General features: G+C 40.8%; 1 protein-coding gene across 12 annotated transcripts in view; it reads left to right on the top strand.

Moving 5' to 3' along the window:
- The window catches only part of RPS6KA5 (ribosomal protein S6 kinase A5), a 178643-nt gene that overhangs the window by 68940 nt on the left and 94743 nt on the right, over positions 1–14960 (top strand). For 11 of the 12 annotated variants that reach the window (XR_003422700.2, XR_003422699.2, XM_027066424.2 and 8 more), the window contains one exon: positions 2036–2254. Coding sequence is in view for 9 of the 12 variants with exons in the window: in XM_027066424.2 (XP_026922225.1) it covers positions 2036–2254 (219 nt within the window). In the remaining 3 variants the exon portion in view is untranslated. Of the gene's footprint in view, positions 1–2035; positions 2255–14960 lie in introns of those variants that run through there. The other variant, XM_027066425.2, reaches the window with a different exon arrangement.

Raw genomic sequence — 14960 nt, 5'->3', positions numbered from 1 at the left:
GGGAGTCTCAGAGAACGGGGGGGGGGGTCTGGGCGGATGCTGTGTGTGTAGGGAACACAAAAGCCCCATACTTGTAGAGGACTTGACTTCCTCCCGAGTTTCTGTCATGGCTGACTCTGTGGAAGATATAGCACGCTTCATCAGAATATTTTCCAGCTTCCTGGAAGGGCTTCTGGAATAGATGAGCTTTTTTCGTTTTTATACTTTAGGTTAATTTGTTAGCTTTGGAAAGTTGTCATTTTGGTTTTTTTTGTTCACCTCTACCTCACTAAAATCTCAGTCTGTGATCATTTTATTTACAATGGGGTAGAACACAAACCCTTTATGCACTTTCTCCGTATTCCAGAATGTGTTCAGTATGATTATGATAGTGATTTTACTAAAACCAGAGCATCCGATTTGTAGTATTTGTGAAGAATCATCTCTTAAATTCATTTGCAGCCCAAAGCGTGGTCCCTGAAGTTTGTATCCATTCTGCCACCGCTTACCCAAGTCTTTTGGCCACTTCCTTACAGTCCTGGAACCCGTTTCTTATCTGTAGCTTGCAATTACTAAAAGTACCACCTTCACTAGCTGTTCCGAGGATTAAGTGAACCAGTGTGTGGAATGTGTTCAGCACAGAGCCTGGCATAAGCAAGTTCCTTAGAAAGCGTCCTCCTCAGGAGTATTCCAGCCTTTCACCAATCCATATGTATATGTCTGTCATGTGTTGGTACTAATTTACTTCTCGAAGGACTGACCTGAATAACGTGGAGTATACAGGAGCCCCTCCCTTTAAGCGCTCTCGCACTAGTGAGTGGATCAGAACAGAATTATGGGCTAAATACCGGAGAGGTGTGGGCAGGGTGCAGGGAGGCCCTGGAGGGAAGGTCTGGGTCAGAACTCAGACTAACTCCAGAACGGTCTGATGAAAGTATCAAACTTGGGGCGCCTGGGTGGCACTGTCGGTTAAGTGTCCAACTCTTTACCTCAGCTCACGTCATGATCTCACAGTTGGTGAGTTCAAGACCTGCATTGGACTCTGCTCTGATGGCATGGAGCCTGCTTGGGATTCTCTCTCTCTCTCTCTCTCTCTCTCTCTCTTTCTTTCTCCCTCTCTCTCTGCTCTTCCCCTGCTTGTGCTCTTTCTCTCTGAAAATAAATAAATAAAGTGCTGAACTTCAAAAGTGAGACTGGGCTTACCCACCCAGGAGGTGTTTCAAAGGAAAGAGAATTTTAATACACTGTAGAGATGCATTGGGGACCTACCCCTTCCCTGTCACAGTGTTTTTGTCTGCCTTTCCTTCACCCTCCTCCTCCTACCCCTTCCTGCCCTCTTCGCCTTTCTCTAGGGAAATAAATGCAGATACCTGTGCATTCGGCCCCAGTTCCTCCATCTGGGGGAGTGGCACCACACACAGGATTTGTCCAACTGAGCCCTTAGGGAAAACTTTTTGAGGTTGACCTACTGAGCCATGAATTACTGCCCAAAGATGTAAAGGGGCTTTTCTGTCAGGATGCTTACAAGTTAAGGTATTTTAGTGTTTTCTAAGTCTGAAGATCTCTTTTGTTTATATAACGTCAGCTTACGTTTCTTTAGTTTTTTTATTAAATATAGAGGGATAGTCGAGGTGCTAGGTTTCTATGTGTATGAGATTCTTAAGAACTGTTTTCATTTGTTTACATCAGCAGCAAAACCTGAAGATTTTATCTGATGTCTAAAATGTCCTAGTTGTTCCAGAATCAGATTGTGGTTAATTGACCATAATAGCAGCTAGTTCCCTACAGCTAAAAATATTGAGGAGAAAATACCAGTAAAAGAGTGAAAACATAACGCTGTCAGCAGTGGTGAAATATGTAAATACCAAGGTTTAGACCTAGAAATATATTTGACCTACAACGAAAGAAATCTGTCAAAGCTGTTTTATTTGAAACCTCAATAAAGGTACTTTTTCATCAAGGAAAGTTCGTCGTGCATCTCGTAACTTTCACCTGCCAATAGATTACCGTTCTGTGTAGTATTTTCATTCTTTTTCTTTTTTCTTTTCATTTTCAGCTTATGGAAAAGTATTTCTGGTTCGTAAAATCAGCGGTCACGATACTGGAAAGCTGTATGCCATGAAAGTACTGAAAAAGGCAACGATAGTTCAAAAGGCCAAAACCACAGAGCACACAAGGACAGAGCGGCAAGTCCTGGAGCACATCAGGCAGTCAGCATTTTTGGTGACGTTGCACTATGCTTTCCAGACAGAAACCAAACTTCATCTCATTTTAGGTAAGTGTCCATTGGCCCTCGGTTGTCAGTTGTTCTTTTTACCAGAACACTTTTTCCCTTGGGTCTTGAGTCGCAATGAACTCAAAGGACCGCCTCCTTCAGACTTAGAAGAAATGAAACGGTTTGACTCTCATTCTTTCTGTGACGGCAGTTCCTTGAACACCATGAGTTGTTCTGGATTTGGGACCTCCCACCCTGAAGGGGTTTATATACTTCTATTCCACATTCCTTTGTTGGTCTTAAGGAATACTTGAGTCATTAGGGGGGGGTCTGTTTCCCTGGGCATTGTGCTTCCACTCAAATGTGAGGACTGGAATGGTGACATGGGCCACAGTTTCTGCCTCAGGAGTTCTCAGGAGCTTTCCACGTTCGGGCTGAAAAAGGGATATTTGTGGAAACTGGTAGTTGGGGAAAAAGATAAAAGGGAGACTTCTATTCTTGGAGATGCTTTGCTTTTTTGGTGAAAAATCTGCATTTAAAGGAGATGCTCACCAGCCAGTCAATGGGGGCACTCCCATTTCTACCCACAGACACTTTCTGAATCCTTTCCTTTCCCAAACAGAGTTGGCCCATCATGTATGAACTTTGGAAATGTCCTCTGTTACACGTTGCCAGATTGCCTCGCGGGAAAGTCGCAGCGTTTTCTCTTCCTCCTAATGATAAATGGTGATGCTGTACTCTGTCCTCATTGACTATTTCATCTGTTCCACTTTAGTCCCACCCTTGTGATAATTTGCATTTATGTGCTATGCTCCCCTGGTTCTCGAACTGTTCTGAGGGTTAGAGGAGATAGAAGTCCACATCGTGCTCTGTAAGCATCACCTATTTCTTGAGTGTGAATGGTATGCCTGCACCATGCTACGTGCCAAGTATTATCCATGGTGATCACTAGCCCTCACGACAGTGCCGCTAGAGTCCCCTCATTAGTGATGTTGATGGTTCTAGAAGCTATATCTCCTGAAGTTACATATCTTGTGTAAACTTGAGAATGAAGATTGGAACTCGGGTCTGACTCATTTCAAAGTCCGCCAAACAGTGCTGCCTATACTCTTTGATTATTGGTAGTACAGACAGGTAGGTTCTTAAATATATATTTGACAATTTTGTCGAATGCCTTTATTTTGGAAATTATACTTTTATCAATGACGCCTAAAGTTGCATTCACTTTTTGAGTCATGAAGTTACACTTCAGGCTCAGTTTGGAATGCTTACCGTCAACTAACAGTCCTAAATCTTGTATACGTAGAGGTCACACTCTCCCTTGCCCTGTCAGGGTCCCCTGTTACCATCATCATCTACCCGGTGTTCCTGCAAGTCAGTTATCATTTGGCTCTTCTTTCTGCCTCCTGGGTCTACCTGCTCAGCTTTGTTACTTACTGATTCTTAAATACGTATTCCCGGAGTATCCCAGGTATATGGCACAGAGCACTTTCGTACAATGATTTTGAGCACTTATGGCAGGAGAACTCTTCCCTCAAGTGACGACGCAAACATTCAAATGGAAAACAAATAGAAATGAGTACCTCTGCTTGAATCTAAGCCCAAGGGCACAAAGTCCTGCCAGTTTATCTCTATACCCACCCTACAAGAATCTCCAGGGAAGCTTTAGGGAGTCCATGAACACTGCTTGAGAAGTAATTATCTTGTTTAAGCTTTTCCCCTTATAAAGAGCCGGCTCATCAAAGTGAAATCATGCGCCTAAGATCATGTAAGTAGTGTGAGCCTGACGTGGCAAGCAGCCACACTCCCAGACTCTGCACCACCGCAGAGCAGCTTTTCTCTTCCGCTCCTCTTCTTCCTGTTCTCGCACCATAACTGGACTCGGTCTTTTCTTTTACTGTTTATCGTAAATCGTGTAGTTTGGTAAATCACGTTTTTAATTTAGAAGTAGATGAATGGACGATTTTGTATTTGATTAAAAAACAATAGTCTTGGGGTGCCCGGGGTGGCTCTGTTGGTTAAGCGTCTGACTTCGGCTCAGGTCATGATCTCGCAGTTCATGGGTTCGAGCCCCATGTTGGGCTCTGTGCTGACAGCTCGGAGCCTGGAGCCTGCTTCGGATTCTCTCCCTTGCACTCTGTCTTTCTCAAAAATAAACATTTAAAAACAAAGCAAAACAAAACAATAGTCTTTAATAGTATTGCTTTTTAGCTGGTGGTTCTCCATTAATTTTGCTCTTTGTTAGTGGCCTATAAATAAATACAGAAGAAAACAAGAAAACCTGTTTCTGGAGCCATCTCAGGAGTAGAATGTGGACTAGAATAGCATGCCGGCTCCATCATGAGTGAGGCAGTACCTTTGGAACGCATGCCCTCTACTTCCTCTCTGTGTTGATGTATTTAACATAATTTCTCATTGTGCATGTTAATAGTTGTTTTTTTGGCTTTAAAATCAAAACTTTGCAGAATCTTTGAGCAAGGCTTTATTATCAACTGTTTTTATGGTTCAGTTTGCAATGCTTAGAATGCACACTAGGCCAGTTTTCCAAATGTTGTGCTATACACTTAGTCCTCATCTTAGTCCCTTTGAGCTGCTGTAACAAAATACCACAGACAAGGGGCTGAAACAACAGATGTCTGTTTTCCTCACTGTTGTGGCGGCTGGAAGTCCCAGATCAAGGTGCCGGTAGGGTTGGTTTCCTCTGAGGGCCATAAGGAAAGTCTGTTCCAGGCCTCTCTCCATGGCTGGCAGATGGCCATCCTCTTGCTGCCTCTTCCAACAGTCCCCTCTCTGTGCATCACACCTGATGGTGCTTTATGTGTTCAATAGTCCTCTTATAAGGATACGAATCTGATTGGATTAGGGCCCACCCCGAATGCCTCATTTTAGTAATTTAATTACCTTTGAAGACCTTGTCCCCAAATACAGTCACGTTCTGAGGTAGTGGGGGTTAGGGCTTCAATATATTAATTTAGGGCAGGCAGGGAGGACACAGTTCAGCCCATAACTATCTGTTAAGTTTATAGATTAGAGATAGCAAGAATTTTCATGTTGAGCTCTTCAGGGACCTAGATGACCTTTTTTTTTTTTTTAATTTTTTAAAATTTATTATTTTTGAGAGAGAGAGAGAAAGCACATGAGTGGGGAAGGGGCAGTGATGGGGGCGTGGAATGGAGGATCCAAAGTGGGCTCAGCACTGACAGCAGGGAGCCCAGCGTGGGCTTGTGTACCGTGAGATCATGACCTGGGCCGAAGCTGGATGCTTAACCAGCTGAGCCACCCAGATGCCTGCCCAGCTGACCTTTTTGTCTGAAGTAAATATTATAGACCTTTTTAAAAAAAAATAATATATTTTTAAAACTATTTATTACTGTAAAAGCACATATATGCATATGGAAAATACAGAAAAGCAAAAATAAGAAATAAAAGATGTCAGAAAGCAAAAATAAGAAAACCTTTTCACTACTGGGAGTTTACCTCATTCTATATCGCTTGGTTATTACTTAGTATGTGTATCCTAGATCTTTTTGTCTGTGTGTCCGCATGCAGGCACGTTTTGTCAGATGAGGTGGTCCCGTGCTACCTACGGTTTGCACCCAACATCCTTTCTTCAGCCGATGATGCCTGCTTTTCCTGGTTAATAAACTTTCACTTCATTTAATACCCAGTGGTACCAGTGATGTATTGTGCATATAACAAACCGCTCTACAAAGTAGTTGCTTCAGCAAGGATTTGTTTTCTCGTCATTTTGTGCGTTGGCCGGGCGGAGCTCTGCCGGTGGAGCCCAGACCTGCTCGTGGGATGGTGCTCAGCTAGCTGCAGGGTTGGCTGGCCTTAAATTGCCAAGATGGTTACACTCTCGTGTCCGAAAGCGAGTGCTGGCAGTTGTCTCGGGCACCTCTCTTCTCTGCGTGGCCTGTCGTCCTCCAGGGCAGTAGATCAGTTTCTTCCTAGCACAGCAGCCTCAGGGCAGCCGCTGAGAGGGCAAAGGTAGAGGCTGCAAGGCCTCCCAAGGCCAGGCTCTGGAACTCATGCAGCTTCACCTCTGACCTGAGACCAGCCTGGATTTGATGGGTAGAGAAATAAACTCCCTTCCACCTTTTTTTTAGTTTTGTGTTTTTTTTTTTAATTAAGATCTAATAGACATACAGCATTATATTAGTCTTAGGTATACAGCATAATGATTTGGTATTTGTATATATTGCAAAATGATCACCACAGTATATCTGGTTAATGTCCCTCAGTACACATAGTTACAGAATTTTGTTATGATGAGAACTTTGAAGATGTACTCTCTCAGCCACTTTCAAATATGTAACACAATATTACTAACTCTAGTTGCCCTGCTGTACGTGACATCTCCATGACCTGTTTTGTAACTGAAAGTTTGTACCTTTTTTTAAAAATGTATATTTATTTATTTTGAAAGAGGGAGAGAGAGAGAGAGAGAGCTCTGAAGGGGCAGAGAGAGAGGGGGAGAGAGAAATTCCCAAGCAGGCTCCACACCATCAGCACAGAGCCTGACGCAGGGCTTGAACTCACGAAGTGTGAGGTCATGACTTGAGCCAAAATCAAGAGTTGGTCGCTTAACCAACTGAGCCACCCAGGCGCCCCAAAAAGTTTGTACCTTTTGACTCTCATCACTCATGTCACCTACTAATCCTCATCCCTGCCTCTGGCAACCACCTAAGTGTTCTATTTATAAGCTTGGTTTCTGTGTGTCTTTTGTTTCTTTTTTAAGGTTCGGCATATAAGTAAGATCATATGATATTTGTCTTTCTGTTTCTGATTTATCTCACTTAGCATAATGCCCTCAAAGTCCATTCATGTTGTCACAAATGCCATGATTTCATTCTTTTTTATGGCTGAATAATACTCCACTGTGTATATATACCACATTTTCTTCATTCATTGATGGACGCTTAGGTTATTTCTATATCTTGGCTATTGTAAGTATAATGATGCAGTGAACACGGGAGGAGGGCATATATCTTTTGAAGTTAGTGTTTTCATTTTCTTCAGAAAAATACCCAGAATGCAGTTGCTGGATTATATGGTAGTTCCATTTTTAGTTTTTGAGGAAACTCCATACTGTCTTCCACAGTGGCTGCACCAGGGCGCATTCCTACCCATAGTGCAGGAGGGTCCCTGTTCACATGCTCGCCAAAGACCTCACTTCCTGATGAGGGGACTACAAATCATTGGTGGCCATCTACCACACAAGGCCATATTCACATTTCACTAATTGTCACATAGTATCTTTTTCAGCTGATTCGTCCAAACCAGGATCCAGTCCAGGAACATGTACTTGGTTGTTATGTCCTTGAAGTCTCTTAATCTGGAACCTACCCTTTTTTGTATCCATGGCTTACTGGTCTGAGAAATTATCTTGTAGTATCTTTTAGCTTATCCCTCTCTCTACTGAATTCTAGTAGTTGGGAAGTTAGATCTGGTCTTGATAGATTGACGTTCACTATTTTAGCTGGAGTAAATCGTAGGTGGTGTTGCATGTTTCATATTGTATCGCATCAGGAGAAACCCATTATCTGGTTGTTAGTAGTGTGAAGACTAAGAGAGATGATAGTCTGATCCCTTTATAACAGAATTATGTTTTTTCCTTATTAGTGAAAATAATTTGCATGATGTTTTGGCACTTTATGGTTTTAACAATTAATACTTGATAATTGCTAAAATCAACGAATTATGAGTTGCAAAGTGGTGATTTTCTACGTCTATCATTTCTTCTGTGTTTATTGGCTGGCATTCTTTCGTCAAGTGTGGCTTTCTGTCATCCACTGTAATTCTTTGGTTACCCTGAGACACGGTTTCTAACGGAAAGGCAAGAATCATTTCCTTTAACTGTCTGCATTCAAAGCGAGACGTTAAAAAGCAAACTCCAGTAGGCCTGTATTTCAGGGTGCCTGATATCAACTACCAACAGTCATAACCAGAGGTAGCTTGTCCCGTGTACTGTTCTGATTGTTCTCTTTTTCACTTACAAGTGTGTCCTAGAGCTCACCCTGCATAAGTTCATAAAGATCTTCTCATTCTTGGGATGCCTGGCTGGCTCAGTCGGTAGAGCATGTGACTCTTGATCTTGGGGTTGTAGGTCCGAGCCCCACATTGGGTGTGGAGATTACTTAAAACTAAAATCATAAAAAAAAAAAAAAATCTCATTCTTTTAAATTTCCTTTGTAGCAATGCCATTCTGTTCTATGGTGTACACAACCAGTTCTGTATGACTGGATCTTTGGGCTGGTTCTAATCTTATTTTGAGGCTTCAGATACAAGTTTGCACATGTAATTTCCCACTTGCGTAGGAAAAAACCATAGGCTTTCTAGGTCTGTATTTTGCATATACCCTTCCATAGCAGTTGCATCATTTTATACTCCCACCAGCATTGTCCTCGAGTGCCTGTTTGTCTGTGGAGCATGATTGAACTTGTGGGTGTTTCCTGGTCTCACAGGCGAGGAGTTGCATCTCAGTATAGAGCTAATGTACAGTCTTGTTAGTGACAGTGAACATCTTTGCTTATGTTTCAAAGGTCATCTGGGGTTTTTTCTGAAAATCATTTGTACCCTTTGCTCATTTTTTTCTTAATTTTCGACCAGCTCTTAGAGAGAGGAACCATTTGCGATATGCATTGTAAAATTTCCCCTGCTTTCCATTTGCCTCTTGACTTTACGATGTTTTTACCAGGTAAACAATTTAAATTTATGTGTAGTGGAATTTATTTTAAAACTATTTTTATGGCTTGCAGATTTTCAGTCATAAAAATCCTCATAAAAGATCTCCTCAAATTTGAGGGTTATAAAAGAACTCAGTGATGTTTTTTTCCAGTGCTTATATAGTTTTATTTTTTGGATTGAGTACTTTGATACATGGAGCATTTTTCTTTGGGTGTAACATCAAATAAGTATCCAACCTAATCTTTTTCGTTTGACTACTGGTTTTCTCAGTACCATTTAGTAAAAAAAGTCCAAATTTCCACTGACCTGAGGCTCTGCCTTTCCCATATTTTAAATTCTCACATACATCAGGGTCTGTTTCTTGATTCTCTGCTCTGTTTGGTTTGTTGAATCACCAGCCATAATCATGCTATTTTAGTTTATCCGAGTTCTACAGTGTGCTTTAATACCTGGCAAGGCTGGTCCTCAGAACCTTTTGGGGGGCCATCGCGTTTGTTTATTTTTCAACATGAACTTTAGAATCAAATTGTTGAGTTCTGTATGGGTGTTGAGCTTGTTAGGGTGTTTTTATTGGAATCGTTTTAAATGAAAACAAATTTAGGGAGAATTGACATTTTTATGATACGGGTTATTCCTGCTTAAGAACACGGTATGTCTTTTCTCATGTGTTGAATTCTGAGACCTACAGGAGCGTTTCTCATTTTCCTCCCACCCACATTTCTTCAGTTAATCTTAGATAATCTGCCACGTGTCACCATTGTAAATGGGGTCTTCTCTTCTACTGTATCTTCTAGCTGAGAGCTGACAGTCGTTGTACATTAATTTTATACATGCTGTCTGACTGCATTTTCTTACCCCCTCCGTGGTACTTGTGTCCCGTCCTATTCTTTCTCAGCCTGCTCATGGCACACTGACTGGTTTGTCTCTAAGTTTTGCTGAAGGAACAGGTTATGAGATTCATTACCATTCTTGCTGTTCTTTAGGATGTGTTGGGAGCTGACGTGGATACCCACAACTAGGTTGCTGTCCCATTCCTCCTCGGATTCATGGCTCACTGGGCATTTCTTGACCAGTCTCCTTCCCTTGGGATAAAATTTGCCTGATTGGCACAGGCTTCTCCAAACAATAAGATTATTGTAACATTAGTATTATCTTGACAGATGCTTACCCTTGACACTTGCCAGATATGGAGTATAGTGTTTCTGTCAGAACTGCGTAGGTACGATTGTTTCCTACAATACACCTGGTTTAGTTGTAATTGTCTTCCATTCATTTCTGTTGTTTTACTGTCTTCCACCTTAGGGCTCAGTAGCAGTGACTAGACTTGTCTCCTGGGCTGTAATTTGTTGACTACTCCTGTATACTCCATCTGTTGGAAGTCGCATTTCTGTGGGGTTTGTTTTTTTTTTTTTTTTAATTCTACATCGTGAATATCTTCTTAGGCTCTGTTGTAATTTACATCTAATGGTATCATATGGATTTAATGGGTTTTCTCCGTTATATAATTATTTAGCCTTTCCAAGTCTTATAATATGCAAACCATACGTACTTCCTTTTATAACTTTCTTTGTACCTCTCTCTGTATGGTTATAACAAGAAATATAAAAATATTTTAATCTATTCTTGTTCTCTCTCTCTCTCTCTCTCTGTCTCTTAAAATTGTATTCATTTTAACTAACAGTGGGAGAGAATTCTCTGTGGAAAATAATCTATAAAAACAATTTTTCTTTTGGTATTCTCTGATCTGTTAATGGTAATTTTGTCAAAATACCAGCTGATTTATGACTGTATAAACTATCAGATTTATCAGTAGAATTAAGACACTAAAGAAGAGAGTGAAGAAACAAATCACAAAGGGTTTTATAAAGGTGATGCCAAGGAGCTTTGTTAATAATGAATGCCACCCCGGCCTTGTAGACAGTATCATGAATCATCCTTTCAGTATGAATTGAAGTTATTGAAAGCATTAAAGTTTCACTTTTGAGTCTTAATATCATCTCACACTTTGCAGGGTGAGGACATTGCCGAGATGGTAGCAGTTGGAGTGGATCATGATACATTGCAGTCTGTAGTACTTGGCAAAACAGGCAGTAATGGAAGGAACTTCCTTTTCTTTGCTTTGAAGTAAATATGACTAATTTCCAACACTGATAGAGATGTCTTAGTCAGAACTTTATAATGATTTTGATAAGCTGGAATGCATTCATGAAGAAGTGCTATTAGAAAGTTGAGCTAAAACCAAAAGAAAAAAAAAAGGAAGATGACTTTGGCATGACATTAAAAAGAAATTATTTTCAGGTATGTGTGGTATATCATATTAAGACTGTACTTGAGATACAAGACAAGAAGAGGTGCGATCAAGAGAGATTTGGGTGGTCTGGAGGAGGAAGAGTAGGTGGAAATGAGAACCAGAATGTGTAGGAGTTCATGTATTTGAGGCCAATCCGAAGCAAGAGAAAAATTTGTAGGGGAAGCAAATAAAAGAAGGCCAAGTAATAGTGCACAGTGGGAGTAGTGGTGAGGGCAGAATACGGGACTTAAAGCAGATAGCTCTTTGGAGGGTGCCACCGTAAGAGGAAACATGAGAGAGAAATGCTAAATAAAGGGATTTGAGAGTAAAAAGGTTAAATGACTAGAGGTCAGAGTATTGCCAGACATAAGTAGATCTGTGGAGAGTGAAAGTAGAACCAGGAGATCTCCCTTTGAAAACAGGAGATGTAGGATTTCACCCTTGGTTTTGTCTGTTAGCTCTGCTTCCCCTCCTGCCAGCTGATTTCCATGAGATGACATAAACAGAGCCTTCAAAAGTTGACCCAACTCTTCCCATGGTTATCCTTGTACACCCTCAGGGGAAAATAGTGCTGTGTAGGTCGTTTCTGTAGTCTTTTGTAACATTTGAAGGCTCACCAAACTTAGTATCTCGAGTGGATTTCAGTGTCTCCACCTATTAATAGAAGCACATAAACTAAGAACAGCAGAGAGTTTCTGCGTTCAGCAGTAAGTCACATCAGATGTGCATGGGTCTGAGCAGCTGAAACTATCCTCTACCAACTAGCAATGTATGTTCCTTCTCAACAAAGTGAACGTGTTCCATGTTATTAATGCTCTTGTTGCATGACTTCTCAACAGTATACTCAAAGCATGAACAGAAAAAGTTGTTGCAAATACTTAGAAGTGACTTCGAGTACCTATTTTTTTTGTTTTGAAATGGAAAAATTAAATAATACGTAGAAAGCAATAATTGTGATTGAAAGCGGATGCTGTTTACTTTAATGTTAATCCCATATTTCCCCAGTCTTACTGAGATGTAATTGACATATAACATTATATTAAAGATGTACAACATAACGATTTGATATGTTTATATGTTGTGAAATGATTACCACACTAAGTTAGTTAACACCTATCACCTCAGAGAGTTACAAATATTTTTTCTTCTGATGAGAACTTTCAAGACCTACTCTCTTAGCAACTTGCAAATATACAGTACAGTATTGTTAATGAGAGCCCCATAAAATATTGTCTCAAAAATATGAATAATTTGTCATAGGGAGTTGCTGGAATCCTGGAAATTTTGTGGGGATCTTCAGGTCGAGTTCTGAAGATTAGTTCATTGTTTTTAAAAAACAAATGTACTAGCTTAAAGGCTACTTCTTTTTCTTCCAATCTCCTCCCCCTTTCCCAAACACACACACAGAAGACCCACACCACAGAGTGTGCTGTCCAAAATCCAAGAAGGAAATATTATTGAGGATGCGATAACCCTACAATAACAAAATGGAATCTACTTGCTATTGTTAAATATCTGTGTCAGTTAAGTGTCATTGAAATAAGACATAAATTGCATCCCTTGTATGAAAAAAAAAATTGACCTAAATTAGAGGAACATCATTCTAGCATAATAGAGAAAAAGATTCTTTTAATGGGAACTGTGGAGGATCTGGCACTTTATAATTATTTTAAATTATTTTCTACAAGGACATATTAATGTGTCACAGTACTAGAATTGCTGCCCACTGGTAGAAGTCTTATACACTGTAACTTGTTACTTCTCTAGACATAAACTTCACCCTGTCTTTTGGGTGAAGACTTCTTCCTCAGTCCATGGGCCTGATACTGAGCCAGTTTAGAAGCATAGGGACTCTTGCAGGTCTCAAAAGTAGACGAATAAATGATGGTTCATAGGAGAGATGATAATGTGGCTTCAAATTCAAGTTCATTATGTAGGTTTCCTGGAGGACTCTTTGGGATACTGACCCCTTTGGTACAAGAGGTGAACTGTATCAAGATTTTGTCAATTCTAAAACTCTTCATGAATGCTACGAATATTTGCCTGCTTACCCTGTGCCAAGTGCTTGGAAATAGTAGCAAACAACCTAGCCAAGATTCTCTACCCTCAGAGCCTTGTAATCGAAAAGGGGGACAGACATTAAATAAATTAGCACATAACTGAGTACTTAGTTGAAGCAGGTAGTCGGAAGGAGATGCAGAGGGCACTAATGAAAGTCAGTCGTGAAAACACCTAAGTCTAGTCTGTATTGTCAGGCAAGACCTTCCCAGAGAAGTGACATTTAAAGTGTAATTTAAGAGGAAGAATAGAAGTTAGGTGAGCAACAGGAGGGGATATGGAAGAATGTTCCAGGCACAGGGCTCCACCCAGCATGTGTGGTAGCCTGAAAATAGGAGCAGTAGAGGGCTACCAAAATGTCAATGGGAACCCAGTGGAAACAGTCCTGTGCGGTGTGGTTGTGAGGTCAGATCATGCAGGGCTTTTAGATCTTGGAGTCGGATGGATTTGTGTCACCTTAAGCAAGTCCCTTGGTTTTAAGCATGATTTACAACTTACCAATGTCTTCTCCATTAGCTGTTTTGCGAAACAGACTACCCCAAGTTAAGTGGCTTTAACACAGCCATTTTGGGGCAAGTCAGTTTGGGCTGGACCCACAGGCATGGTTCCCCAGTCTTACTTTACTCTCCTTGAAATCTTTCTCTTGGTTTGCAAAGTACAGCTGAAAAGTCAAGTAATGTGAGGGCTGAAAAGCATCCATTGTCTGGTAACACAAGGTTGTTTTTAACCCTAGTCTACGGTGCTATTATGAAGGTGGACGTTGTTCTGTAGTGTGTTAAGCAGTAAATAGAGGCTGTGGTGGGCTGAATGATGGCCACCCAGAAATGCTCACAGCCTAATCCTTGGAACCCATGAATATGTCGGGTTATACGACAGATGAGAATTAAGGTTGCAGATGGAATTAAAATTGTTAGTCAGCTACCTTAAAATAGGGGGATTTTCCCAGATTACCTGAACAGGCCCAGTGTGATCACAGGGGAGGGTGGTTAAAAGTGAAAGGAAAGCAAAAGAGGAGAGTGCACTGGAGATGTGACTACAGAAGAGGTTAGAGTAACGGGGTGTGAGCAGTTGACTTGACTGCCATTGCTGGCTTTGAAGATGGAAGGGGCCATGAGCCCCAGTGTGGGTAGCCTCTTGAAGCTGGAGAAGACCAGGAAACAAGACTTTTCCCCAGAACCTCCAGAATAAATGCAGCCCTGCTGACACCTTGATTTTAGCCCAATGACATGCATGTCAGACTTACGATCTACAATATAAAGTAATAAATTTGTTTTGTTTTAAGCCACCAAATCTTGTAGTAATTTGATTACCAACAATAGGAAGTGAACAGAGGGTAGGGAGAGTCGGATATCCACATAGACCCTCTAAAGAAGTTTGCCATCAAAGGAAGAAGAAAGAGAAGATGAGGACCTGCAGGATTTAGGGAGGATGGTATTGTGTTTGAAAATGGCAGAGATGCTGCACTTTTGAATTTTTACATTATTTGTGTGATTTCTGAGTTATTTTTATGCTTCTTAGAGATACAGCACCAGAGTGCTTACCCGACACTCCCCACTAATATCACATAAAATTCTATAAAAACAAGTTAATTGTACTTGAATACAAATCAGATATCTCTGCAACTTTAAAACTTGATAGCACTAAAATACCAATTCTATAAGAACATTTCTCTTTAGCTTAATACTGACTAAAACTAATTATACCCTAGTAGTACTTGATGGTAATATA

The sequence above is a fragment of the Acinonyx jubatus genome, chromosome B3 (assembly GCF_027475565.1).
Source record: "Acinonyx jubatus isolate Ajub_Pintada_27869175 chromosome B3, VMU_Ajub_asm_v1.0, whole genome shotgun sequence".
NCBI classification, from domain to species: Eukaryota; Metazoa; Chordata; class Mammalia; order Carnivora; family Felidae; genus Acinonyx; species Acinonyx jubatus.
Note: the sequence above shows the minus strand (reverse complement) of the source record. Positions and strands in the feature narration are given on the sequence as shown.